The 25,673-nt window shown below is 44.1% G+C and overlaps 2 protein-coding genes across 4 annotated transcripts; one reads left to right on the top strand and one right to left on the bottom strand.

The window, feature by feature from the left end:
• Window positions 1-697: 697 nt before the first annotated feature.
• On the bottom strand, window positions 698-8,852 carry LOC135331421 (protein FAM91A1-like). 2 transcript variants are annotated; one of them, XM_064526565.1, is made up of 18 exons: window positions 8,716-8,852; window positions 8,513-8,597; window positions 8,391-8,461; window positions 7,823-7,961; window positions 7,483-7,547; window positions 7,256-7,372; window positions 7,112-7,205; window positions 6,490-6,698; window positions 6,043-6,232; window positions 5,722-5,834; window positions 3,385-3,471; window positions 2,815-3,020; window positions 2,281-2,479; window positions 2,047-2,160; window positions 1,847-1,928; window positions 1,221-1,633; window positions 1,053-1,154; window positions 698-939 (listed from the first exon to the last, which is right to left on the bottom strand). In XM_064526565.1, the coding sequence occupies exons 1-18, from the start codon at window positions 8,794-8,796 to the stop codon at window positions 799-801; spliced, it is 2,508 nt and encodes an 835-aa protein (XP_064382635.1). In that variant the 5' UTR covers window positions 8,797-8,852; the 3' UTR covers window positions 698-798. The 2 variants fall into 2 exon arrangements, with proteins under 2 accessions (XP_064382635.1, XP_064382636.1); XM_064526566.1 differs by lacking the exons at window positions 698-939; window positions 1,053-1,154 and having other exon boundaries at window positions 1,360-1,633; window positions 2,019-2,160.
• Window positions 8,853-9,122: 270 nt separating this feature from the next.
• Window positions 9,123-25,087, top strand: LOC135331420 (focal adhesion kinase 1-like). 2 transcript variants are annotated; one of them, XM_064526563.1, is made up of 21 exons: window positions 9,123-9,258; window positions 11,242-11,370; window positions 11,541-11,675; window positions 11,958-12,100; window positions 14,906-15,104; window positions 15,349-15,429; window positions 15,503-15,601; window positions 15,954-16,065; window positions 16,329-16,359; window positions 16,415-16,503; window positions 19,288-19,427; window positions 19,647-19,731; window positions 20,831-20,934; window positions 21,377-21,593; window positions 22,075-22,369; window positions 22,555-22,771; window positions 23,107-23,218; window positions 23,455-23,763; window positions 24,011-24,213; window positions 24,421-24,501; window positions 24,750-25,087. In XM_064526563.1, exons 1-21 carry the CDS (start codon window positions 9,124-9,126, stop codon window positions 24,954-24,956), a joined length of 3,123 nt encoding a protein of 1,040 aa, XP_064382633.1. In that variant the 5' UTR covers window position 9,123; the 3' UTR covers window positions 24,957-25,087. The 2 variants fall into 2 exon arrangements, with proteins under 2 accessions (XP_064382633.1, XP_064382634.1); XM_064526564.1 differs by lacking the exons at window positions 9,123-9,258; window positions 11,242-11,370; window positions 11,541-11,675; ... (5 more) ...; window positions 16,329-16,359; window positions 16,415-16,503 and adding an exon at window positions 17,625-18,567.
• The last annotated feature ends 586 nt before the right edge of the window (window positions 25,088-25,673 follow it).

Below are 25,673 nucleotides of genomic sequence, written 5' to 3'. Positions count from 1 at the left end.
GATACATATTCGATAGAATACTACTTTGAGTGCAGTATAATTTATAGCTAAATCACAACGTTTTGAGGTCTTTAAACTTTGAGCGGCTATATTCGAGGCAACCAGGTCACTGTAATGCTAATATTTCGTTCTTTTTGTTAGCTCCATCCTATTCTAAGAACCAACTGCCAATAATAATTCTTTTGTCGTTCCAAATGTAGACCATTTCCAGATTCGAATTGGTGCTCTAATTAGAACAAAGTCGGTATCCATGCTGTAATTTGTAAACGCACCGCTATGGCATCCATGCAGGTAAGCAGGCTCAGAAATTACAAACCGACAGACTAGAGCACTAAAGTGCAAACTCTCGGCTGTTGACATGATTAAAAACCAGAGGAGTGATACAAAGCAACAAAAATACTTTAAATTAGTGCATGTACTAGATCTACCACTAGATCTACTCACCATCACATCATTGTAGCAACACCATTGGTACACATGCATGCACGGTGGACTATGATCACAGTGAAGTCAAGAAGAGGTGCATGGACAGTGTCACTGTGAGAAGTAGAATTGGTCCTGGTCGGAGTACATCACATTACAGTCACAATTCTAGCTAGCTTCTACTTCAGTGACCCTTTTCCATTGTTAACAACACAACGTCAAAAACGTCATAATTGTGTCTCCCTAGCTCCTCTGATTCCCAACACTGAACAACTTTTTACCACTGCAGCAATTATTCAGAATTGCCATAACAATCAAATTACCTGTATTTACTTACAATCATACAAACAATTGCTCTATAATAATTATACAAAATTAATCTGTTATCTCATTGTAGTCTGATAGCGTCCCGTTGTGGAACATTAGGTTTCTGGTTGGCATGGGGATTGGGGGTGTGCTTGGGGCGGAATCTGTGAAGTGGGAGCTCTCCAAGCCTTCCATAAAGTAAGGAACGTCCTGTGAGAGTCGTGAGTGGGTGGGGTGGGACAATTTGGAGTGATGTTAGATGTTAAGGGAACAACCCACCATTATACAGTAGAGAGTAAATTTGGACAAAATGAGCAGCTCACCTGATAAGAACTGATGAAGGAGAGCAGCTCTAGTGCCATGAGTCTGTTTGACTGGATCTGCCTCTGAAGGTTCTCCACATTGAACAGTTCACACTCTCTGATCTGCAATAGAGCATCACGCCGCATGTTATATACTCAGTGAGGGCACCATGGCAACGCTGGACTTACCTTGTCACATACAGCTGTGTTGTCCTTATCACTGAATAGTGGTATTCCAAAACTCAATTCCAGTGGAACCCATTCAGATGCAATTTTCCTCTCAACTGGTGACATGGTATCGGATTCTTCCTCTGAATTATCGGAACGTGATATCTCTTCTGCCTCGGTTCCATTCTGAACTGTGGTTTCAGTTGGCTCTTCAGTTTGAGATTGACCAATTCCAAGTTCACGAAGGTCGTCTAGGAAACTGGAAATCTCTGCGTTTTTAGTTTTATTTCCGACCGTCTTTCTAACAGCATGTCGAGGTGTGCGTGGCTTCAAGGCCGGAGCACCACTCTTGAGCAGACGAATATAGCCGCATGTGTGCTGAATATCCAGGTCTCGTTCCAGCTGCTTCAGACACGGGTGGTTCAATAGGTCGTCTGGGGGAGGGGAGGTGGGAGCGTAGAAGAAACAGCAGTCATAAATGTACAAGAATACACTGACACTTCTCTTAACTAACACTGATTGGTGATTGTTGACGACTAAGTAGCCTCGATTCCAGGCCGTATTAAACACGTCTTTTTATCGGCATGAAATCAAGGCTAACGACTATGATGAGGTACTGTACTGTAGGTGTGTGTGTGTGTGTGTACCTTCTGGAATGGGGATCTCCTCGTCTCTGTCGAATGGGAATGGGATGGTTTGTTCCAACCCCTCTTCCCTCCACCCGTGACCCTGCAGGGGGTAATAATGGGGGCGGTAAGTGGATGTTTAAAAACACAGCAAAGCTTTACTATTCCTCACATGCATATATATTTCACCTACCCCATATACAAAAGCCACACCCCCTGACCTGAACGAGGACTGCCGAGTGCGTAAGGGCATCATTGACAGTGAGGAGGAGGTTGGAGACCAGTACTACGGTGGGGTCGTGACCCCATGTTGTCACCACCACTCGACTGTAACCCTGAAGTAAAAATTGTATGTAGGTCCCATAATAAGATCTATGCATTATGCAACATCTTATGACAAGTACTGAAACACCACCTAATCTCCATACACTATTGCAGTGCCTCATAAGCCCCACCTTAATAAGTGCCGGTAGTCTCCTGAGTCTGTTCCCCTTTGCCAGGAGAAGGGAGGGTGGTCCGGAGCCGAGCTTCTGATAGAGCCACAGACGATACCAGATGCTGTTCATTTCAGCGATGGCTGGCCCGAGGTGTGGAGGGGAGCAGCTGCTGACGGACTGCACCTCTTGACTCAGCGGTGCCATGGAAACCAGAATGCTGGGGGAGGGGAGTACATAAATAAGGAGTTTACACGTACAAACAGTGGCCTTACTAACACAGCAAGAGAATGTCTGGGCATAAACTCTGAGAATATAGAATGTTTGATCTACATGTATAACGTATTAGCAAGGGCGTATACAAGAGGGCATGCAACAACTTACGAGCAAAAAACTAAAGTGGGCGGTGGAAAAGTACAGTAATAATTATGTACATATAGTGTGGTTTGTGGCTTTAGTTTTTGCTTGCACGTAGGGTTGATAGTCAGTTGCATAACCTCTTTCTTTTTTATACGCCCTGGTTTTAGCTTCAAGGTCGGCCACTTGGTCTCTCACCTGTAGTTCTTCTGCAGAATCCTACTGAGCGTGCCCGTGTCCAGACTGGCCATGCTCTCCAGCCGCAGAAGGTCCACTTTGAGACCACAACCATCTGACCCACCCCCTTTCAGAGCCGGGTTGTTACGTAGAAAGAGGACGGTGTTCCTGAGAGTGATGGCATGCTCGTAGTAACGTCTCGCCTCACCCTCAGCTTGCCTGCTTACCTGGGCGGGGGAAGGAGGGATCAAAGTAAGTATGACTAAATAGTAGCTGCAAAGAAATACATAAATGCATAGGTAAGCCAGCTTGCAACCCAAGTGTGCAGCCATATTATGTAAAATCAGGAGTACATTGTGCACGTCAGTGTAGCCAATAAATACATTATAATAACTGGCCGTGGTGCTAATAAATACTACTGGCCGTGGTGCTTTCATTATCCCAGCTGGGTGAGATAATTATGCATGTTAGTAGGCTCTGAGAATTGTAAACAACAAACAAACAAACAAACCAACGGACTACTATACCCGTGGCCGCCCACCCACGTGCGCCTCGGGTAATAACAGGCTGAGGGTGTGTGTGTGTGCCGACCTTGCCCAATTCAGTGATGAAGGAGTCGAGGCTCTCGTCTGTCAGCTTACCCACCTCAAACATGGTCACAGCGTGGTTCTTGAGACCCTGCAAGAGGCGATTGAAACATGATTATAACTAGAGCACTAAAGTGCAAACCCTCGGCTGGTGACGTGACATGATTATAAAGAACCAGAGAGTGATATAATGCGTGCATGTAGTGATGAATATCATGTATGACTTAACTGTCTAGCACAGCAACTCAGGAGCTAAACCAGACTGGAGGAAAGCTGAAACATTTGAGAACAGTGGTACATGTACCACTAAAACCCTGTTCTTAAATGCTCATATATGCATTGTGGACTAGGATCACAGCAAAGAAGCCTAGAGTCTCATGCAGAGAAGTATGCCTCCTGGAGTAGGATCCCAGAGTCAGCTAACAGAGACAAACTAGACACAATTCTAGCTTTCTATTGTATCGACCCTTTTCCACAAACACACAAAGCAAACAGTAAGTAATGGCTTATGTTTCGAATAATAGCCACATCTAGCTGGGTTAAATAGCCGCGTTTAGATTGAGCTAGTACGCAAAAAGCTTCTTAGGTTTAGCTCGCCTTTTCAAAGACTTCTTTGCATTTTAAGCCTTGGTTTTAATGCTACAAGTTTCCCTACGTACAAATTGTGATGCCTAAATCACCAGGTAAGCCAAACTGAGCAGTAACAGACACACACACACACACACACGGACTGACAGACTACTGTAACCAAGGCCGCCTACACGCCTCGGGTTAATTATAACAATTCAGCTGTGGTTTAGGAATGTGAACCACAAACACTTATCAACCAAAACAAACGGGTATAAATAGTCATGATAGAAGTATCATAAGTGTGTGGGTCTTGCTAAACAAATAATTGTCAGTTATCGTCTCTAAACAATCTTGTGAAGCACTTTGACAAAATACGTCACAACATTCGTTAGTGACCATAACTCACGAGAGTTTGTTTAGAGCCTGCGAGGTGCTATTAAGACTTAATAGCTGTAACTTGAACAGCTAGGCTATTAAGTCTCAGTAAATCCATCGGAACACTCTCAGTAGATTTGTTCCTTTTGTATTGGAGTCAGAGAAGGCTATTGTGTTTTTTCCCCTGGAAAATTCACTAAGCATTAAAAGTCGAGCTATACCGTATTACCATAGATTGAAGAGAAAGGGATTAGATTGGCAACGGAGTGCACTTCCGGTACCATCCGTGTTTCTATTAAGTCTCAGTAAATCCATCGGAACACTCTCAGTAGATTTGTTCCTTTTGTATTGGAAGGCCTGCTATTGTTTTTTCCCACGAAAAATTTGCTAAGCATTAAAAGTGAACTTACTTACAGAGCTATACTGTATTACCATAGATCTAAGAGAAAGGGATTGGCAACGGAGTGCATTTCCGGTACCATCCGTGTTTCGCCTCGAGGCTTACTTCCAACGTGGGAGTCTAAACATGAATAATTCTTGTTTTTGCCGTCTGTAAAAAAGTCTACAAGCAGTTCTACTGCTAAACATCAACTTCACCTCATTTGTGTGGCGATTTGGGACATAGCACACTACTTAGTAACACAACTGTAGCTATATCATAGGTGCTATAGTAACACAAGCATGAAAAGGCGCTCTGGCAGAGGCTCTTTGTACCTCTAGCTACTTCACGAAAATCAAGATTATATTTTATTAATTTCTAAATGATACCTACCATCAGGGGGCATGTGTTTAAGTGTTGGAGGGGTCTTTGAGAAGTAGGCATTAGACACAATAAGTTTCCCGGGTTTTCGCGGGAGTTTTAGGGCGAAACACGGATGGTTTCAGGCCCATCTGTGTACATTCAATGTAAAAGCATCACGTGAACTGCCCCAGTTGCCAATCCCTTTCTCTTCTATCTATGGTATTACTAGAATGTTTTGTGAGCATCACCCATTTGCGAACTTCGCGGTGGTTAATCAATTCGCAACAATAAAATCCGCAAATAATTAATTTAGGTTTATGGCTAAGAGTGCAATATGGGATTAATAGCATGAGTAACAAGCACTGGCAAGGTTAATAGCGCTCGGCTACGCCTCGTGTAATTAGTATCCTTACCATTGCTCGTGCTATTAATCCCATATTGCACTCTTAGCCATACTATTGATTGTTAATCGTTTGTTATGCAGTTTCAAGGACATTTTTAGCTGCAGTTTCAGTAAAAAATTAGCCGCGGCCGTTATTCGAAAGTGCGGTCGTCAAGGCAGTAATTGAACGTCGAGTGGTACCAACCGTCCAATCCCTCTAACTCTTCAATCTGTAGTTCTACACAAAGAATTAAGATTAACCCTTAGCTCACTGGTGAGAGGTTTCCCATCATAAGAAAGGCAGTAAGGGTGGAGTCAAAGAGGAAGGCCAGCCTCTTCTGAAACACTCCACTGGAGGACACACCCACCAGGGAGTCACTCGGGTCTGGAAGGGGGAAGGGCAGCAGAAGCAGACAGTATGCAATTGTATGGTAATGTTGTTCAGTAGAAAGAAAATGACAGCCCCTAAATTGAATAAGTGTGAGCTTTTGACAAGGGCGACTCCTAATCCCTCGATCTTGTAACAAGCTTACACAATTGTGGAGGGTATTGTACGTAATAACGCTCAGAGTGTAAGCATGGGAAACCTGTACCTGGACTAGAGGCCTCGGAGGAGGGCATACTTGAGGTGTCGTTGGTGGGCGTGTCCCTCACTGTGAGGGGTAGGAGTGGTGAGGTGTGTGCGGGAGAGAATGAGTCCATCCAGCTGGTATGGTAACGCTGAGCCACGTCCACCTCCTTCTTATGGGCAAACCCGAGCCGGATGAACACTGAGACTGCATTCTGGGGGGGAGATGAGTAGAGTAGTGAACAGTGAGACCTCCAAATAAGGGCATAAGAGACACTGCACTATCCAAAAAACAGTGCTTCTGTGTTGTTCTTTCAGCAAATTACACAAAATCATTGAAATTGCACCGAATACGAGTTATACATGTAGCTGTTTGAAAAATGCTACACTGAGTTTATAACCCCATGCAGTTAGTTCATAATCTTAGAGTTTTACTGGTATTAGGTGACCAGCAACCAGTAGCCCCACCCACCTTGACAAGCTCGGGGTCAATCTGGAGGACATTTGCCAGCTCAGCAATATTGGTATGCTCATCAATGGACACGAATATCTTGTAGAGGAGAGTCTCGAAATAGTCCCCCTGCACCCGATTCATGACGAACCCCTGGAGGGGGGGCACCACAATGATGTCCGTGTCAGCTATTGGTATGTGGAAGTAGAAAAGCCCTCGGTTGTACAGTTCTGTGCGTGTGCGTTGTATTTTGTGTGCGTGTGTGCGTGCGTGTGTGTGTGTGTGTGTGCATGTGTGTGTGTGTTGAGTAGAGGGGGGAGTCTCATAGTTTATTAGATAGTTTAGTGTACAGGACAACAATTATTATACTGACAATCTTTATGCAAGACTGTCGATCGATTAACTACACAATGTGCCACTGCACATTCTCTGATCAATACACAGCAACAGAACAGTGTGAAACGTTACATACGGACTGAAAGCAGGAATGCGTGAATACATGCACATGAAGTTACTGTTGGTGCTGAAAATGAAGCTTGTTGATTTTGAATACCATAATGATAGTAGTCTTTATATAGAATGTAACATGTAATGGTATGATGTATAGACCTCAATCACACAGAGCCATATCCCACCCACTCACTCAGTATAGTGCTGCGATTGATGACCCCCGCCTCCAACTTCTTCCCCTTGTCTATCACCTTGTCAACCGCCTGATGCTCATCGGGTGTGCTCGCCTGCACATTTAGCACTTTGGTTAGTGTCACCCTTCACACCACCCCCTTACCTTGACGTCATCCTCGGTAACATAGCCGATATGTACGACCCACCACGGTTCCACGTGGGTGATCTTGATAGGGTGTGTAGGCAATAGCTCTCGAACATTCCTCCTCCGAAAGAACTTCTACAGTATGTGAGATGGGAGGGGGGAGAGGGGGATAAAGCAACGTGAGATAATGCTGACTCAGTACAAGACTCCAGCTGACTAGAGGTGGTGGATCATGCATGACTCACCTTAGCTCTATACTGGTTCATCAGCTCTATGTACTGATTGCGTCCAATACCCATGAGACGTAGACCTGCAGGGAGAGGAGAATGTGGGGTAATTGCAGTGTCACACACTGTATATACAGAACAAAGGACACAGTTTTGAATACTGCATGGATGCGAAAAATATGGGCCCAATCAATACACATAATAGTGTAAGAGAATGGCTAGAATGGCTAGAAAACAGTCAGTGAGCAATTATTTTGTAAAGCTTGTTGCTTGTATATACATGTATATCTCCCCTCATTTTATGCCTGGTTTGTTAGCTACTACTGTATACATTCCTACACAGGTGTTGTTCCCTTACAGTCTGCAGCTGTGAAGTTGGGCAGTGAGTCGTAACTTCTCTCACTTGTCATGATGTCCTGCATCATGTTGGAGTAGTAGAGGAAGGGAGTCACTCGTAGCCCCTCAATCATCTTGTCTTGCAGGTGGTATGGGTACAGCTGTGTGTGTGTGTGAAGGGTAAGTTGGTAGGTGTGTGAGGGGTAATGTGTGTGTGAGGGGTGATAATCTGAGGGCCATTAATATCTCGGGGGGGTAAAATCAAGTGTAGAGCTAGGATTAGGTCTGGAGGCTCTGCATTTCCGTGTGCTCTATCAGAATTAGCTAGAGCCAATGAAATGCGAATCATGTCATGTGAATATTTTACCCAATGAAATGAGTATTAATTGCTTCTAGAGGACTATGTCTACTCGTTCTTACAACGTCACAAGTCTTTAACTAATTGACAAGTTGACACGGGAATGCTGCAAGAGTCTCTATACCATTTCTCCCTTCTCCCCCCCTCCCCCTGAGAAAAGATCTGGCTCCCAGACTACGAGTGTTGTGAGGGGTACGGTGGGTGGGGAGAGTGGAATACTTGATTTACTCACCATCAGATTGATTTTGCTGTAATGCAGCAGGTGCTCGTAATACTTTCGCTCATCCTTGCTCACAATCTTCACTGCAATCAATCAAGTAATCAATCAATGTCCGACCAAATGCACCCACTCACCTATATTCATCCTCCATCGTAGCTGGTTCTTTACACTGTAATCCAGTACTGCCTTGTCATACAGTCCTGGTGCATTGCCGAGAGACTGTGTGTGTGGTGTGTATAGTGTGTGCGTGTGTGGCGTACATGTGTGGGACCAGGGGTGTGTGGTGTGTGTGGGGGAGTTTGATTATCAACTCTCAGAAGCATAATTAAAGACTCACTGATTTGACTGTGGTGGGTAGCTTAGGCCATGGTGTGTTGCTCCTAATGTGAAACTCAACATCAGTTGATATTGAGACCATTTTAGAAGAGCTAGAGCTAGCTAGAGAGAGCTTTTGGGGGCCCAGAACCTTGACCTTATGATTTTCAATTCAAACTTTGCTTCAATTCCTTGAATTGGAGTTGTGGCTAATCTACCAAAACAAGTTGAGTGTTTGTTGTGAATGTTGTGTCATAGATGTTTACTAAATAAAGAGCGTGTTTTAAGCCTGTGCATTGTGTGGGTACTACCTAGCATACGCTCTAGTTCCAGACACAAGTTCAAGAGCCTCGCTACTCGCCAGACATCGCCCCTTGACTTGCAGTACAGTGTGTGACGTGTGGGAGGCTCTCAATAATAATCTGCCACCATGGATCAACGTTACCCTCTCCCCGAGCTGCCTGGCGTCCCCAGTGCAGTACCTGAGGCAAACACAGTCATTAGAGTATTTCTAGTGAATGGGGAGTCACGGAGTCTACGCCTAGACGAGAGAGCTGACGTCAATGTGAGTGGCCAGTTACCATAGGCCATATAACCGTAACCATACTCAACCATAAGATACTATTTATATGACTCCTAAGTGGTGGAGACCATCACACACACACACACACACAGAGCGTGCATATAATATTATACCTACTGCCTATCTTAAATTGTAGAATTTTCACACTGAGTCTAGTATTAAACAAGCTCCATACAAGCCTATTACAAAGGTGTTACACTGGCCTCATTAGCATCCACAATACCCTTACAATGCGTATGACAACTCTTCCTACAATACCCAGCTTTTCCTTCTTACAATCTGCTCTGTCTATAGGCCCCCCCATTTGTTCCACCTAGTACCTAGGGTACTCCCACAGCCTGTGTTGTTGTTAGCTGCAGCTAAGCAACACTGAGTGCTTACCTAGTACTACTAGACAACGTTTGCTTTAGCTCTGAGTTGTTGGTTTAGTTTGAGTACTCCAATATATGCAATGCATAGCTCATTACTTTCAAATACCAAACACCCTTTGTTGAGTAGCCTAGCTCTGATTCTCAATTAGCGAACATCTGTAGCAATTATTCACTATATAAACCAACATTCAATTGTTCCGTAATGTGTAGTTATTGATTAGTTACACTGTGTTTTAAGTAGGGAAGTATAATTATTACAATGTAGGTACATGTAGTGTGCTAATTTACCCCCCCCCCCCCCCCCTCCAGATATCTAGCTTAGATACACCTACATTTATTTTTAAAACAGATTCTTTGTTTAGAGTACTTTAACAGGGTATGTGTATCTGGGGGGAGGGTCCGTGTTTTCAAGCCTTTGATGTGGCGATTAACACTGTTAATAATTATTGTTGTCCAACTCCTACTTAGCGCGTAAACTCTCTGTAGTAAACTCTTCACCGAGCAGTAAAGTAAAGCACTATGTACCTGTTACCTCATCTTGTGTTGTGTGCGTGCATCCTGTGTGTGTACTAGTGGGAGTGGAGTGAGTATTTGCTTAGGAGCCCATAATGCAATTAACGCTAGACACCTCTCTGACTGTAATAACGCTAGACCCTACTGTGACTTTAATAACGCTAAACCCACTGTGACTACATGTATATAACGCTAAACCTCTCTCTGACTACCATTGTGACTATATTTAACGCTAAACTTCACTGTGACTTTAATAACGCTATACCACTGTGACCATGTAACGATAGACCCCACTGTGACCATGTAACGCTAGACCCCACTTTGACTTTAATAACACTATACCACTGTGACCATGTAACGATAGACCCCACTGTGACCATGTAACGCTAGACCCCACTGTGACTTTAATAACGCTATACCACTGTGACCATGTAACGATAGACCCCACTGTGACCATGTAACGCTAGACCCCACTGTGACTTTAATAACGCTATACCACTGTGACCATGTAACGATAGACCCCACTGTGACCATGTAACGCTAGACCCCACTGTGACTTTAATAACGCTATACCACTGTGACCATGTAACGATAGACCCCACTGTGACTACATGCATGACTGTTATAGTGCTGTGCTGCAGTAATTTATCTCTCTGTTTGTTTCCCCTTTTATTGGCACTCACCGTGTGCAAATATTCCTTGATGCCCTCTGGGTATGTGTGCTCGTAGGGTGTCCCCAAAGTGACGAGATTAACCACCATGGAATGCATCCTGGAATGTAGCTAGGACACATTCCAAGTTCATCCTGGTATTCCTCTTATAAGGAAGTCCGCTATGGGGCCTGTGTAATAGTATACTATTGTGCTGAGGTGTTTCTGAGTACAAAAGTGGTATTTGAGACATCCTATGGATGAGGCATCATTAGCTTAACAAATCAACCGAAATTAATTTTAATCACCTGTCGTTGTTAAACTTTGACGTGCCTCACAAGAATGTATTAATGTACGTCCCTGCTTATATACAGTACATACATGAGGGATTAATGATTAAATGTCTTCCCTCTCTCTCTCCTTGTGTGTAGGACATTATCCGGTTCATCTTGGATCGGCTGCGGGTGAACATGGAGGTAGCGAGGCAGCTGTTTGGTATCCTCCTCAAACACAACCACAGCCACGAGGCCTACTGGCTACAGTCTGGCTTCACTGTACAGGTACGTGTGACATGTGTCTTTGTTACTATAGCTACTGGTATCTGCTAGCTCACTAATTCTAGCTAGCATTAGAGTTTGTGTGTATGTACAACTAAGCAGCCTGGGAGTAATGATTGGGTGTTTGGCTCATAAGCGTACATGTCATGTGATGTCATGTGACGCTCATACAGGAGCTGTTGCACGAATACTGTGGTCTGCGTCCGCTGGATGACTGGAAGCTGTTGCTACGATTGCGAGTGATGCCCAAGACCCCCCAACACCTGCAGTCACAGGACCCTATCTCTTTCCAGTACTTCTATGATCAGGTGAGCAGTGTGTGTATGTGCGTGTGTTGGTGTGTGTGTGTGTGTGTGTGTGTGTGTGTGTGTGTGTGTGTGTGTGCGTGTGTGTGCGTTGGGGGGGGGGGGGTGTGCCTGTGTGTGTGTGTGCGGAGGATGGCCCTGTACATTGTGTATCTATGTCTGCTATAAATACAATGTAGCTGTACATGTATGTGTGAACTATATGTACACCACTATCTCGCACTCTTCCCTCTTTCTTCCCACTATGTACATGTAGTGTTAACCCTTTCTGAATCTCCACTGCAGGTGCTCCGGTCGTACTTGGAGGACGATTCCATCCACGTTGACAACGACACAGCTGTCAAGTTGGGTTGCCTAGAGTTGAGACGGTTCTACAAAGACATGCCTCAGATTGCACTCAAAAAGAAAGAAAACTTCACCATGCTTGAGTGAGGAGTCTTCTTGTGTGTGCGTGTGTGTGTGGTTCAGCTCAGAGGAGGTTGGTCACGGTCGTTAATTAGTCTTCTATGTAAGCTCCAATTCTTACAGTAAATGCACGAAGGACCCCAACTCCCTGAGTCAGCACTTATCTCACTCTTGCATTCTTGAGCATTTATCTCTCTTGTGTTGTTGTATTACATATCCTGTTAGTTTATGAATTGTAGTAATTTAAAACTCGGCAATAACTCGAAGTTTGTGACTAATCTAAATTTCTGGCTCATTTCTTCGAGTATGACTATGCTACTCACTTTCTAGTGTGACTGGGTATTGTTAGCTTATTATACTACTAGTGTAGAGTGCTACGATCATTTGCAGCCTTTTGGCTTATCCTAGCTACTTTTCTCTGCAAGTTTCCGTATATATTTTCTCCGTGCACGCACATTCCTCTGTAAACCTTCTCTGGGTTCAGCTTAACTAGCAGTCAGGTCTTCAATGGAGGGGAGGGGGGGAGGAAGACACTCGTCCCCTCCTGTATAGATCTGAAAACTCTACTATTTCTGTTTCATAACAATGATGTCAATAATTTGTATTTGTAAATTCAATAGGCGGTAAAGAAATGTTCATTAGGCTGATATCGTTCTAGCTGCTTCATAGCAGAGTCTTGATTTACTCTCCACCGATGCAGTGGCTTAAGTTGCTCGCTAGCAATGTCTGTCCAGACAAACAAATGTCCAGGTTTCTCTTTTATGTGATGTAACAGTTAAATGAGATTGCACCAGATGCACTAGATGCAATCTCAGACAATCTAAATACAAAACTTCGTGGAGGGCCATGCCCCTATACACCATTTGATATACATTATTGTCATGAATGGATGTTGTGTAAGCGGCTCATGTCACTACACTTGTATGTCACATGAGTGTATTTGTATTGCTCATATTCCACAATAGAAAGTAGTTACTGACTGAAGTTGCAGTTTAGTTCACACAGAAAGCTAATCACTAGGCAAGCTAATCACTAGGCAAGCTAATCACTAGGCACCCAGAGGAATGTTGACTATAATTATATACATGTAATAATTGTTTGATACTGTCCCAAACTTTGTAGCTTAGGCCCATGTCGCAATGTCACATGAAATACAGCTAAATTAGTGCCTGAGAATGCACCAGATGCCACCTCAGAACAATAAACAAACCCTAGGAGGCCATGTGCGTTCCTGTGGTTTTGCCTCTCATTGCAACATTTTATTGCGCACAGCTAGTCTACACTTGAACCAGAGAAGGTTTTTTTTTAGTGGCAATAAAGACGAAGAAGTCATTAATAATTCCAATGACTGACGACATTCAGCAGGTGGCAAGTAAGCGCCTTAAAGGACAATAAAACTCAGTAAAGAGTGAAGTTGTTGCTGGCTAGTAGCTAGAGTTTTACTAGTAGAGATTAGAAAGAATCAGGCTCAGATGTTGGCAGTCAATCCTGAATACAAAACAGAACTAGAGCACTGAAGTGCAAACCCTCGGCTGGTGCCATGATCGTAAGAGTGTAGTGATATAATGCAGTGCATGCGTGTAGCAACTCATAAGCAATAAAACTAAACTCTGGAGAGGCATGCATGCTGAGAACAGTGGTAGTACATGAGGCATTGTGGAAACCTGGCCATGGAGTCTTAGAGAAGTATGGCTCTTGCCAGGCTGCTGCATAGATAAAAGAGCTACTGGAGTACAAGTATAAGAGAATCGATCCAACAACCAGTCACAATTCTAGTTTTCTACTTTAGTGACCCTATTCCATTGTTCCTGGTACGGGATCACTTCAGCTGCAAATACGTGGTAGCGTGTAAGCTAGATCTAGCTAGCTGCCAACGTGCAAGTTCAAGCTTCTTATCTTTTGCTCGACAAAGAAGCTTTAACATCAAAAGCTTGCCACTATTTAAACCAAGATATTGTTGTGTGAAGGCTATCCATGCTGTAAACGCAGCGCTGTGGTACCCAGGTGAGTAGATATACCTGTGACAAACAAACAGACAAACAAACAAACCAACAGGCTACTATACCCGTGGCCGCCCACGCACGCCTCAGGTAATGACACTAAGAACAATAATTATATCTCTTGATGTGTGCCTAATGTGCGCAACTCACACGCATGAACCCTACAATCAACCACGAAATGTCCAGTCTATTTATTGAAAGATACACTCCAAATCATATCCACTATCAAAGTACACTCTTGAGAGGCCGCTCTTAAATAGTAGCCTCCTTTGGTAGCAAAATGAAACATTTAGTAGCCGCTCTCAAATAGTAGCCTCAGTGAACTTTGAGCCTCAGTGAACTTTGACTCTAGCATTGCTGCACGTGGCAGCCATATCACTAGCAGCTAGGTTAGCAGCTTGTTAGTGCAAAGACTTTCTCATGGCAGAGTTCAAGTTTATGCAGGTGAAAAGAACTTTTGATGACTAACTGAATTAGCTGGAGCTAATAAACGCCTCTCTTGAACAATGGCTTCTCTCGAATTGTAACCTCCCCTCCTCTGCCAGCAAAATTAAACATTTAGTAGCCGCAGCTCTGATCAAGTATACGGTATCAGGAGTTCATGCACTCCTGACGGTATATATGGTATTCATGCACAAGTTAATGATATTCATAATCCTTTTGGCTGGTCATGTGACCGTGTCGTACCTCCTCTGGACTTGAAATTCTTAGTGAACAGTGAAAGTAAAATGTTTTTGTGGTGAAGCCTTGTAAAAGTTGGTTAATGCAAACAGGCACTCCATTGGTCATCATGACCCCCCCCTCCTCCTCCTCCCCACACACACGCAGACGTGACATAGGTCTTGAGAAGTTCTTCAAACAGAGTCTACTGAGCTCGGTGAAGCACAACAATCTGCGTAAGACGGTGGTGAGTGCCTTCCAGCAGTACGAGAGCCTCACAGTGGAGGGATGTGTCTTCCAGTTCTTCAACATACTCTCAAAGCATCATGCCTTCGACACTGAGAGGTTCACCAGCTGTGCCGTGGGGGTGAGTGGCAGAGTGATGGATGTGTGAATGTTGTTAGTCAGTCATTGATGCATCACCTTAGCCTACTGTCCCTACACCATGATATTGACCTCCCCCTCTCCGTTGAGATATAATATTATCATTACATACACTATTATAATTATTATGATAGCGTCCTTAGACTGTCTCTGCAATCATCACACGGTATAGATAGTGCGCTCCCTTCACTATAGATCGTCAGTTAATCGTGTGCTTTGTTTCACAGGATGACCACGGCCTTCCTCTTACATTTGACGTGTTTGTGGGTCCCAATTGCGACATTGAGTACCAGCCTGATGGCGGAGAGGTAAGGACTGCCCCCACCACACACACACCACTTATTCCTGCTTACCCACCTTAAACCACTATTGTTGTTGCAGCGACGGTTCCTTGCTGCATTCAATGACATCCAGGACATCACCTACGAGTCTGAGCTCATGTCCAGAGGCAGAGTGATCATTGACATGAGGAACCAGCCAGTAAGAACCTCTAGGGCTTATAGATGGACTGGATGAACTTTGTGTTCAGCCTCTAGGGCTTGTAGATAGGCTGGATGGATGAACTTTGTGTTGAGTCTCTAGGGCTTATAGATGGGCTAGGTGAACTTTGTGCATGTGTTAGCTCATGGCATCCTGCCAGCTGGCTTCTTCTCAATAGAAAGAGTTGCCTCAGTTTAAACTATAGCTATTGTGTGAGCATCCTTATTGACCTACTATCACGGTGGGTCCCTTCTGTGTACTTCCAAATGTGTATATATGCAATGTGAGTGTAGTGTTGTGCTTACATTCTTGTGGTTAATGTGCCCTCTTCCTCCTCCCTCCTCCCTCTCAGCCTGTGGTGATCCGTACAGCTCAGTTGGTAAAGGCAATTCACTTGGCCAGTCTCATTGATGCCTATTGCATAGTGTACACAGCCAACTCTCACAGCAGAATCACTGGAGTGGGTAAGCGTGTGCCTTAAGTTACTAGAAGTGGTAGGTAAAAATGCTCTCCGAGAGTGCGTGTGCATTCCACATGTAGTTTGGTGAGTGTAATGGGACTGGTAGGTGGTGGTTGGTTGGTACTAATCCTGTAGACAAAATTGATGACCACCACTTGACAATTAATAACCACTTCTTAGCCCTAGTTTACCAGTAAAAGAGGCAAATTGAAATTGTGGATTGAAAATTCTGGCTAAATTACTGAATTATGGTCTCTGTTACTACAGGTAACCGTGTCAAGAGAAACTCAAGCAGATTGTGAGTTTTGTTGTGTGGTACATGCATTGAATGAATTTCACTCATTCCTCCTCAGCTCTGGTATCTACAACAGGATAGATGACCTGACACACAGAGATCCAGTGCCAGTGCCCTACACCACCTTCAGGTCCTCTCAGAGTTTTGGTGAGCTACTCCACTCAATACTAGCCACTCAATGCTAGCTACTCAATGTGCTGTGATCACTAGCAATTTGATACTACATGTATGTATGTCCTTTCCATTCGAAGTCTCTCTGTGCTATTGTAATTACCCCGTGCATGCGCAGTGCACAGCAGGGGTGGAGTGATTGGTGTGTGTGTGTGTGTGTCGGTGTGTGTGGACACAAAAATGAGCTGTTTGAACGAACTGGACACTTTCATGGACTGCTTTAACTGCTAATGAGACAGTGGTCGAAAAGTAATAGGCTACTAATAGTTAAAACTTGTATCTTCAAAAGCGACAAAAAATACGATCTAATTGTTGCTTTATAGATTTATAAACACTCCTCATATAAATGTTAAGGTCATTGCGATAACAGTTAATCGCATGTCCGTTATGTCAACGTACGGGGTGAATGCTCTCTGAGCATCTTATTCTGTATAGTATCAACATTTTGCTGAACACATGCAAACTCACTGCCAATCCTATGTAAAACCTACTGGTTTTAACATTAGTTATCCTCCCTTGATTTTCTGGTGCATTTTCAATGATTGATGTACTGCACAACTGGTAAGCTTACTTGATTAGCGTTTTCATTACGTGTAACCCGATTGCTTGATCAACTGGTGAGCTGTTTGATAGAGTGGCTATATAATTCTTCTGATGTCTGCTAATGGGGGGTCTCCTGTTTCCAACACTTAACAATGTACTGAGTGGTGATGGTGCTGGTGGTGGTAAAGTTACACTGAATGTAGCATCTTGTTATCAAGTGGTCAAACATCGGGTAGCTTCACACGGAAAAGCTCTGTACAATAGAGCCACTAGCCTAGCAGCTTGTGCACCTACAGTTTGGCATGTTCACAGGAATGGATCGTAACTTCCTATTATGGGAAGGTAGTTATTTAGGCCTCTATTCAATACTGGCCAGCATACTAGGACCACTGTGTGGATAGGAGGCAGTGTGAGCATGGCCTACTACAGATACAGAGCCCAGTGCACTAGAAGCAGTCAAAGATGGTCCACAGGTAAGACTGTAGGATGTTGTAGTAGTGGATAGAAGACACTCCCACTTTTCTTGTGGTTATTTCCTGTCTGATTGTTGTGGTAAAATGTACAGCTATTACAACCGTAGCTCTGGTAATTGTAATCATAGTAACAAGATCTGTGAAGTTTATAGCTATAAACATAGCTAGCTAGTGATTGTAGCTAGCCTAGTAGTATCGCACACTAACAGAATGCCTAAAGGAAAGTTCGTAACTTCTATGATCAGCTTATTTGCAAAGAAGTCTAAACAGCAGGATGACAAACACATGAAGGTAAAGAGAGTGAAACCAACTAGAAGTGGCCGAAAAACTCTTCTAGATGCTGACAGCTTTGTGTTTCTACCTGGAGAGAAAGTGGATTTATACTGGGGTGCAGTCTTGAACGACCAGAACTACCCAATCTCGGACCTAGCTGCAGACTACAGCACTGCAAGAGCAATTTTCACAAGAAGACAAACAGTTTCTCATCTTACCCAGTCTGAGGAGAGTGGAGTGCAAAGGGTGCAAGTGCTCAGACCTCGTGCAAACACTCAGGCTGCTATTCATATCCCTGAGGACAGTAGATTGAAGACTGGCAATGTGTTCAGCAGGAGACTCTCTGGGACTCTAGTTAGAGGAAAGAAATCGATAATCGAAGTTGAAGACAGTTCATTATTGGAAGACTATGCAGTGGATATTTCTGACCGAGAGAGATGGTCGCAAGATCTGTCTGGAAAATATGTTTATGATAGAGTCTATTCTCCCAACCACGTTCCCAATCGTACATCAACTCCCAGGCAGGAGACCCCCCACAGACACTCATTCCTCCACTCGCCCCCTGCAGAGCAAGCACCCCCACCACCACTGCATAGATCTCCAAAACAAGATAAGAAAAAAGACGTTGAAATTAAATCAGTATCCGTTGCCAGTCACAGCTGCTTTGATCTTGAGTCTAGATTGAACTCGGAGTACGACCTTCCTTGGGACTCTGTAGATTGGGACCGTATCAAACGAAGGGCTTTTCAAGGTAGCTTGGGATATGGAAGCTTATATAAGTATTGCATGTGATAATTAATTCCTAGCATAATGTGATAGTGCGTAAGACTATACTGTTGTTGTTGTAGCTCAGGTTACAGTACATCGGTAGTTGCTTATCCGCATTTACCAGTGGACAGTTTTGGCATTGTGTGAATAGCTTAAAATGGTAGTAAATTTAATAGTGACTGTGAATGTAGTAGATTGCTCGTCAATATTGGCAGGCATGTGATGACACACTCTAGTCCACTTGAAGCCAAGTTCATCTCATTTCAAAGGCTCTAGTACTTCTCTAGGAACCTTGATCTTCTTAGCTGTGCACGTTTGTTGATCAAAGTATGTTTATGTGTATCAAATAGAGGAATGCAGAACACCCGCCACTTAACCTCGTTAACGCTTGTCTGTTATATTGATCCTCCTACTCATTCATTTCTCAATTTCAAATGAGGCATGTACGTGTAATACATCACTGTGATGATGACGTAAGACAGTCGGATTGTGCTGACAATTGTAGTTCCGTAATTATTATGACTTGGTTTCCATGCATTCTGCATTCAGGATCGCTGTGTGTTGTGGTATACTAGGTTAGGTCATGATCACTTGTACTCATATCCTCCCCACATTGACCCCTCCCTCCTCCCACAGTCTCACACACCCTCACATCACATATTCTACACACCCTCACCTCACACCCTCCTCCCCCTACACACAGATTCTGGTGAGTATTCGACAGTGGCTGAGGCCAATGCGTCTCTACTGGGTAAGCCCATCCACCCGAAGGAGGTGCACCTTGAGAACAAGATTGGGGAGGGGCAGTTTGGAGACGTCCACAAGGGAGTCCTCTATCCAAATGTATGTGAGATGGCGACTATAGGCAATATTAAGTTTGTGTAAATTTGTTTGAGAGGCCTGAATTTGCACTTTAAGTTCTGTCACACTCTTTTATTGGAGAACCCGTGCATCGGCAGTTTATTAGCCTTACATTACATCGTTGTGTACTCATACACTCAGCTCTACACCCGCACACACACACACACACACACACACTCTCTCTCTCTCTCTCTTTCACAGACCCATGAAGAGATAGAGGTGGCCATCAAGACGTGCAAACCAGATGCCACAACTGACGAGAGAACTAAGTTCCTTGAGGAAGCCGGTGAGCCTTTTACACACCACATCCAAGTCTCTCTTTGCTGGCCACCTGTGGCACAGCTGTGGCCCCTATTCAATAAGCCCATTGTGGTCAATAGTCTCACTAACTACATATGCCTTTGTGTGTATGTAGGGGGGGTAATGGACGCACTTAGCCATTGCCATGGTCTAGTGGGCAGCTCTCTCAGTGGATCCCATAGTCTGCCAACTCTGTACTGGTCCTCACGCCCTGTATGCCCACTAGTTACATTAGCAATGGGGGTAGAACTGTGTGTATTGTATTTAAACAAAGGATAAGTGTTTTGCTTTCCTTGGGGAGTGTTCGTTAGCTTAATTGAAAATGGTTTCTAGTTTCCTCCTAGAGTGTCATTTGTGAGTTGTAGCGTTTCTCCTAGTGTTTCGAAGTGTTTCGAAGTTTTTGATACACAAACCTGTTTACAGAGTATTTACACACCTTCGTTTTCCTTAAAGGGTCATACAGTCTGTGCTGCTTCTTCATTAGCAAGCCTTTTGGGTGTGTGTTGTCGAACTGGTTAGCTTAACAAGCCAGTCCTTATAAGGACCCTCTTGTTTGATATCTCTGCATGGGCCAAACACATTAAAAGGTGGTGGGAAACTTGATCTGTTTACAGAGAATGCTTGATGGTCCAAAGCTTCTTATGGTGGGGGCATGTATATACCTTGTAGCTAATGTTAATTATACAGCTCAATTTGTAGGCCAACTGCCTTTTAATGAGCAATTGTCCCCCACAGTTATAATTAGTTTAATGAGCTGCACTCTGTTTCTGTTTGTTTGTGTGAGCCTATTTGTTTGTGGTCCTCACCACAAGGGAGGGGGGGGGTGCCTGTAATGGCCATTCATTGAGTGTTATTCTGCCAAGCTGTGGTGTGCGAATAGCTTAGTGTCTGTCAACTGAAGCCACCCTCTAGGAAGCTTGCAGGAATGGCGTCTTGTGCAGCTCATTGAGTTTAAGTTGAGAATTTGGCATATGTAATCCACACATAAACAAACACACTGTACACCTTAGTGTATAATGTTGGGCTTTATTGTAATGCACAATCATCCTCCCCCTCCACACAACACACACACACACACACTGTAGCGGTGATGAGGAAGTTCAATCATCCACACATCATCAAACTGTTTGGCGTGATGACGAACAATTCTGCCACTTATATCATCATGGAGTTAGCCCCTTATGGCCAGGTGAATAGTACCTACCACACTAAGAACTACTACCCTTGATCTTTGCTTATATGACAAAGGTACAATTTTATTGTGTATTCCACTGAAAGCATTTATGATTTAGTAGTACTAGGCTATTCCACTAATGGCAGCAGGTGATTACCAGCAGTCTAAATCAACACTCTTAGTGTAGTTTTTCCTGAGATTTTTCTAATGGCAGTAGTACTGACTAGACTTACGCCTGCTTTAGGGAGACATGATCACTTAAGAGGTTGCTGATTTGATAAGTGCTGGTCTATGTGGGAATTACATGAGTTGGACTGTGTGTATATGGAAGGCCAACTGTTGTTGAACTTCCTATTCATGACGGTAGATTGTTTTAAGTCTTCAAAGTGCACTTAATTAGATCATGTAACTCTAGAAGCGACAGTCTGTTCAGTAACCCCACCACACACACACACAGCTGCGTCGGTATCTGCTCACAGAGGGATCACGGATCACCCCGTTAACACTCCTCCTCTACATTCACCAGCTTTCCATGGCCCTGATGCATCTCGAGTCCCTCAACTTCGTGCACCGGGACATTGCTGCCAGGAACGTGCTTATGGCCACTCATGATGTCATCAAACTGGGTGACTTTGGGCTCTCCCGAGGCCTTGATGATGCTGACTATTACGTTGGTGAGTATATCGCTGTGTTAAGATGAGGGTACTGTGTATACATTGCATTGTTGCTTGCAAAGCTGGGCTTATACGATGTGTGTACATATATACAACCTGTTAGGTGTATCCATTACAGTACTGGCCTTCTGAAGAACTGACAGCATATTTGGCTCTCAATTATTGAGTGACTGTTCACCGTACAAATATATGAATACTGACTACATTATATTGGTCCTAAATGCTATAACCCCCCCCCACACACACACACACACACACACACACACACACACACACACACACACACACACACACCACACACACACACACACATAGTAGTAACCTGACAGAAACAGAAATTCTGTCGTATATATACTTAGCATCAGATGCCAACCATAAAATAATCTTAAGTGAGCATTCCATTTTAGCTAGTGATACGTTGTAGTCGACACAATTCCACCCACCTTTTATTATTTACGAAACCTCAAACACACACTCACAGCCTCCCATGGAAAGCTGCCCATCAAATGGATGGCCCCTGAGAGCATCAACTTTCGCCGCTTCACTGGATTGAGTGACGTGTGGATGTTCGGTGTATGCAGTTGGGAGGTCCTCATGAGAGGTGTCAAACCATTCGTGGGCATCAAGAACGATGAGGTCATCTCTAAGATAGAGTTTGGTGAGAGACTGGCCCTGCCCCCCGAGTGCCCGGCTAGTCTGTTCCGACTCATGAACCTGTGCTGGCAGTACGACCCTCTCGACAGACCCACCTTCAAGGAGGTGGAGAACGAAATCAGGTGAGCCGAGACTAGCTCCACTGACAGCTGTGTTGTGGCTAATTGTGTGTATGCCAGCCTTGTGCTCTTGCCTATCTGTACTTACAGCTGAGTAGTACATGTTTTGCTAGCTTTGTGCCTATATATCTGGGCAATCCCACACACCACGCGTCACACACCTCACGTCACACACGTCACACACATAGGTACATCATTGAGGAGGAGAAACAATTGAGTGCAGCTGCTGCCTCTACTAGACGCAACTTTGTGATTGAACGCGACCCCGCTGCCCCCCTGAAGCCATCCCGTGTACCCGCTGACCCCTTGAAGTCGTCCCGTGTGCCTGTACCCCCAGGCATGTCTCGTGTCCCTTCTGACTCTCTGTCAAATAGGCTCTCGGCACATTCAGAGTTTGATGAGAGGGTGAGCTGTGTGTGTGCGTGTGTGTGTGTGTGAAGTGTGAGCTGTGTGGGTGTATCAAAGCTATAAATGTGGAATTGGTACTGTTGACAATCAAAAAGCAATTATGTTTTCTAGTGTATGTGCTATGTAGTGGTTGTCACAGTAATAGGCCAAAATTGTTTCCTGGCTGTTTGTAGCTCTGTAAATTTGAAACTCCTACTCAACATTACTTCGTGTTCGTGTGTTAGGGTGTGTTGCAGTCATTCAAGGAATGTGTTTGTTAGGAGCAATGGAGAATGTAAAGACTTTACTACTCCCTCTCCCTCAAGTTATCTAATTACTGCCCCCTTCCACAGAATGGCCCCCCTCTCCCTCCGAGGGCCATGATGAGAATGAGAGACTCCATGAGCCCACCCACCGTTACAGTGTCGGATCACCATAGCGATCACCCTCCACCATTACCCATTGGTAAGCCATCACACACTGAGAAATAATTTGTACCCTGTTTATTTATATTTGGGCATTGCATAGTACAAAAAATATACGTGTATATACAATGTCATGCATCTGTACTTTTGGTTCAAGTTTATGACCATTTTCGGGAATATCGAGTGACAAATGTTTGTTTGTTTGTTTTCGTATATTCTCCAGACACCACAAACATTTTCGTACATGTACAGTCTGCCACACCCACACACACACAGAGCCTTACTCAGTCACGACCATCGGCTCTCGAGACAACGGGCTGGACCCTCACATCCCGAACCCCCGTCGCTCGGAAAGCCCCCTCCCTAGAAGTATTCCACCTCCCTCCATTATACGACAGAGCCCTCGAGAGAGCGACAAGAGCGACAGTAATCCGGAAATTTACTATTCCAACCCTTCAGATATGGCCGAGCGTGGTGGGGGGCGGGCGTTGAATGATGAGGGTGTGTTTGTGGACACTCAGCGCATGTCCGTGAGCAGTGGGGACAGTGGGAGAGAGCCGGGAGTGCGGCCACTCATGGGAGATCGTGAGTTGTGTGTATGTGTTGTTATGCCAGACATGGGCCATTGGAGTGGGTGCCGGTGGGGGGAGTCCCATGGTGACAAAAGATACCATTGGTTTCTATACATTTATGCAGGCTCTAAGCAGGTACATGTACCTTCTACTAAGCATCGGTAAAGCATCTCCATAAAATAGTTATAGCTGGCTATAATTATATAGACTTGATTCATAAGATATATCTTGTCATCCCCTTGTTATCTCCCGCCCTCCAGTTCGTCCCTTGTCCCACGTCTCCACCAACTCATCGGACCGTAACTCGCCAGAGTTTTCCGGATCACCTCCTTATGAAGAGGCGTACACCCCTCCTGAGAATGACCCTGTTGTACTGCAGACCACCGCGGTGGTGAAGTCTGTGATGGAACTGAGCAACAAGGTTCCCCTCTCACGACCCAATCAGTTTGTGGAGCTGGTCAAGGTGTGTGTCTAATCATCCCATTAAGTACTGTTTACATGACGTACAGTGCTTGTAATTGTAAGTGCATGTGTGGTCTGTAGAGACACTTACTGTCTGATTATATTTTTGTGTGTTTCCACTGCGTCCAGAACGTAAGTCTTGCATAATTTTCACTGTACAAAATTAATATTTTGTCTTGAGTGACTGTATTGTGTGTTGGTTGTCCAGAATGTTGGTATGGCTCTGAGAGACCTGCTGGGGAAGGTGGACGAGGAGATCAAGAACCTCCCATCACAGACACACCAAGAGGTGAGCCAGCACTGTATGTTGTGTAGTCGCTATTATAGCCAGCACACAGTTCTGTCAATAAATTACAGTGTATCTGGCATGTACTTGTCCCAGTACAATGTGTTGAAAATTGGCCATAATAAATATGACTTGCATCCTGTTGCCTAGATATTAATTGTGCCTGTACCCTCGTTGCTACTATGCATCACACACACTTGATGTCTTTGTTTCAATCTCCTGATCACACACACACACACACTACGCGACAGGTGTCCATGGCTCACAAGGTTCTCTCTTCAGACATGACAGCACTAGTGGAGGCAATGAAGAACGCACAAAAGAACTATCAAACGTTTCTAGAGGCCGACTATCAGAAACAGTTTCTGAAGGCAGGACACATTGTAGCCGTGAATTCAAAACAGCTGTTAGATGCTGTGAACTCCGCCCGCAGGAAAACACAGCTCATGCAGAGATGAACATTTACATATGTGATGTTTTTAGCTGCACAGTTACAATGTATGGTATAATTATAGCATTTCATCATTAATAATTGTTTGCTTCATTCAGTGAGTAGTATGTAACTGTTAATAATTGAATGTGAATTTAACTGATACAATGTACATGCATGGTTAACATGTGATAATATCCATTGCAAGCTATGGTAATGGTTGCTAGGCAGTTTCGCCTTGGTTGCTAGGGAGTGTTGGTGTTGGTGAGTCGACCAAGTGTGTGGCGGAGTCAGTGAAGAGACTGCTATCAGATTGGGAGCTGCTCAACTGTACAGGGAAAATAACAGAACCATTAATTACTGCCTAATTATAGGCATCTATAGTCATTATTGCTCACTGTCGGGAAGTATTACAAAATTAACTGCCTTATAGTATAACACAAATTGCCGTCGGTATAATTATGATCCTCAACTAATAGTATACCACCCAACTGCGAAGCAAATTGCTTTTACACTTTAAACTACTGATAAAACGAGTGCTGCAAGCTGTGCTGTGCTAATGCCTCTCGCCGTGTTTTGCTTTCGCTCAAAATCTATTAGAGAGGAGCTTAATGGAAACAGAAGCCTATCTGATGGGTTGATGAATGATCTTCAAAGATAGAAGCAACTGCGTGTTATTGTAGATCTACAATGTAGAAGTTTCAGTATTTTGCATTTCCTGTCAATGGACAAAAGGTGTTTAGAA

The sequence above is a fragment of the Halichondria panicea genome, chromosome 2 (assembly GCF_963675165.1).
Source record: "Halichondria panicea chromosome 2, odHalPani1.1, whole genome shotgun sequence".
Taxonomy (NCBI): domain Eukaryota; kingdom Metazoa; phylum Porifera; class Demospongiae; order Suberitida; family Halichondriidae; genus Halichondria; species Halichondria panicea.
Note: the sequence above shows the minus strand (reverse complement) of the source record. Positions and strands in the feature narration are given on the sequence as shown.

What these genes read in the sequence shown, in the direction of transcription:
- LOC135331421 (XM_064526565.1), bottom strand. Translation starts at nt 8,796, where the DNA reads ATGGTCTCAATATCAACTGATGTTGAGTTTCACATTAGGAGCAACACA. An exon ending in TACCCACCACAGTCAAATCA is followed by an intron (nt 8,598 to 8,715) that starts GTGAGTCTTTAA and finishes CCACACACACAG; the next exon opens with TCTCTCGGCAATGCACCAGG. An exon ending in ACTCGGCAGTCCTCGTTCAG is followed by an intron (nt 1,929 to 2,046) that starts GTCAGGGGGTGT and finishes TACCCCCTGCAG; the next exon opens with GGTCACGGGTGGAGGGAAGA.
- LOC135331420 (XM_064526563.1), top strand. Translation starts at nt 9,124, where the DNA reads ATGGATCAACGTTACCCTCTCCCCGAGCTGCCTGGCGTCCCCAGTGCA. An exon ending in AGGGAGTCCTCTATCCAAAT is followed by an intron (nt 19,428 to 19,646) that starts GTATGTGAGATG and finishes TCTCTTTCACAG; the next exon opens with ACCCATGAAGAGATAGAGGT. An exon ending in TAAGTTCCTTGAGGAAGCCG is followed by an intron (nt 19,732 to 20,830) that starts GTGAGCCTTTTA and finishes CACACACTGTAG; the next exon opens with CGGTGATGAGGAAGTTCAAT.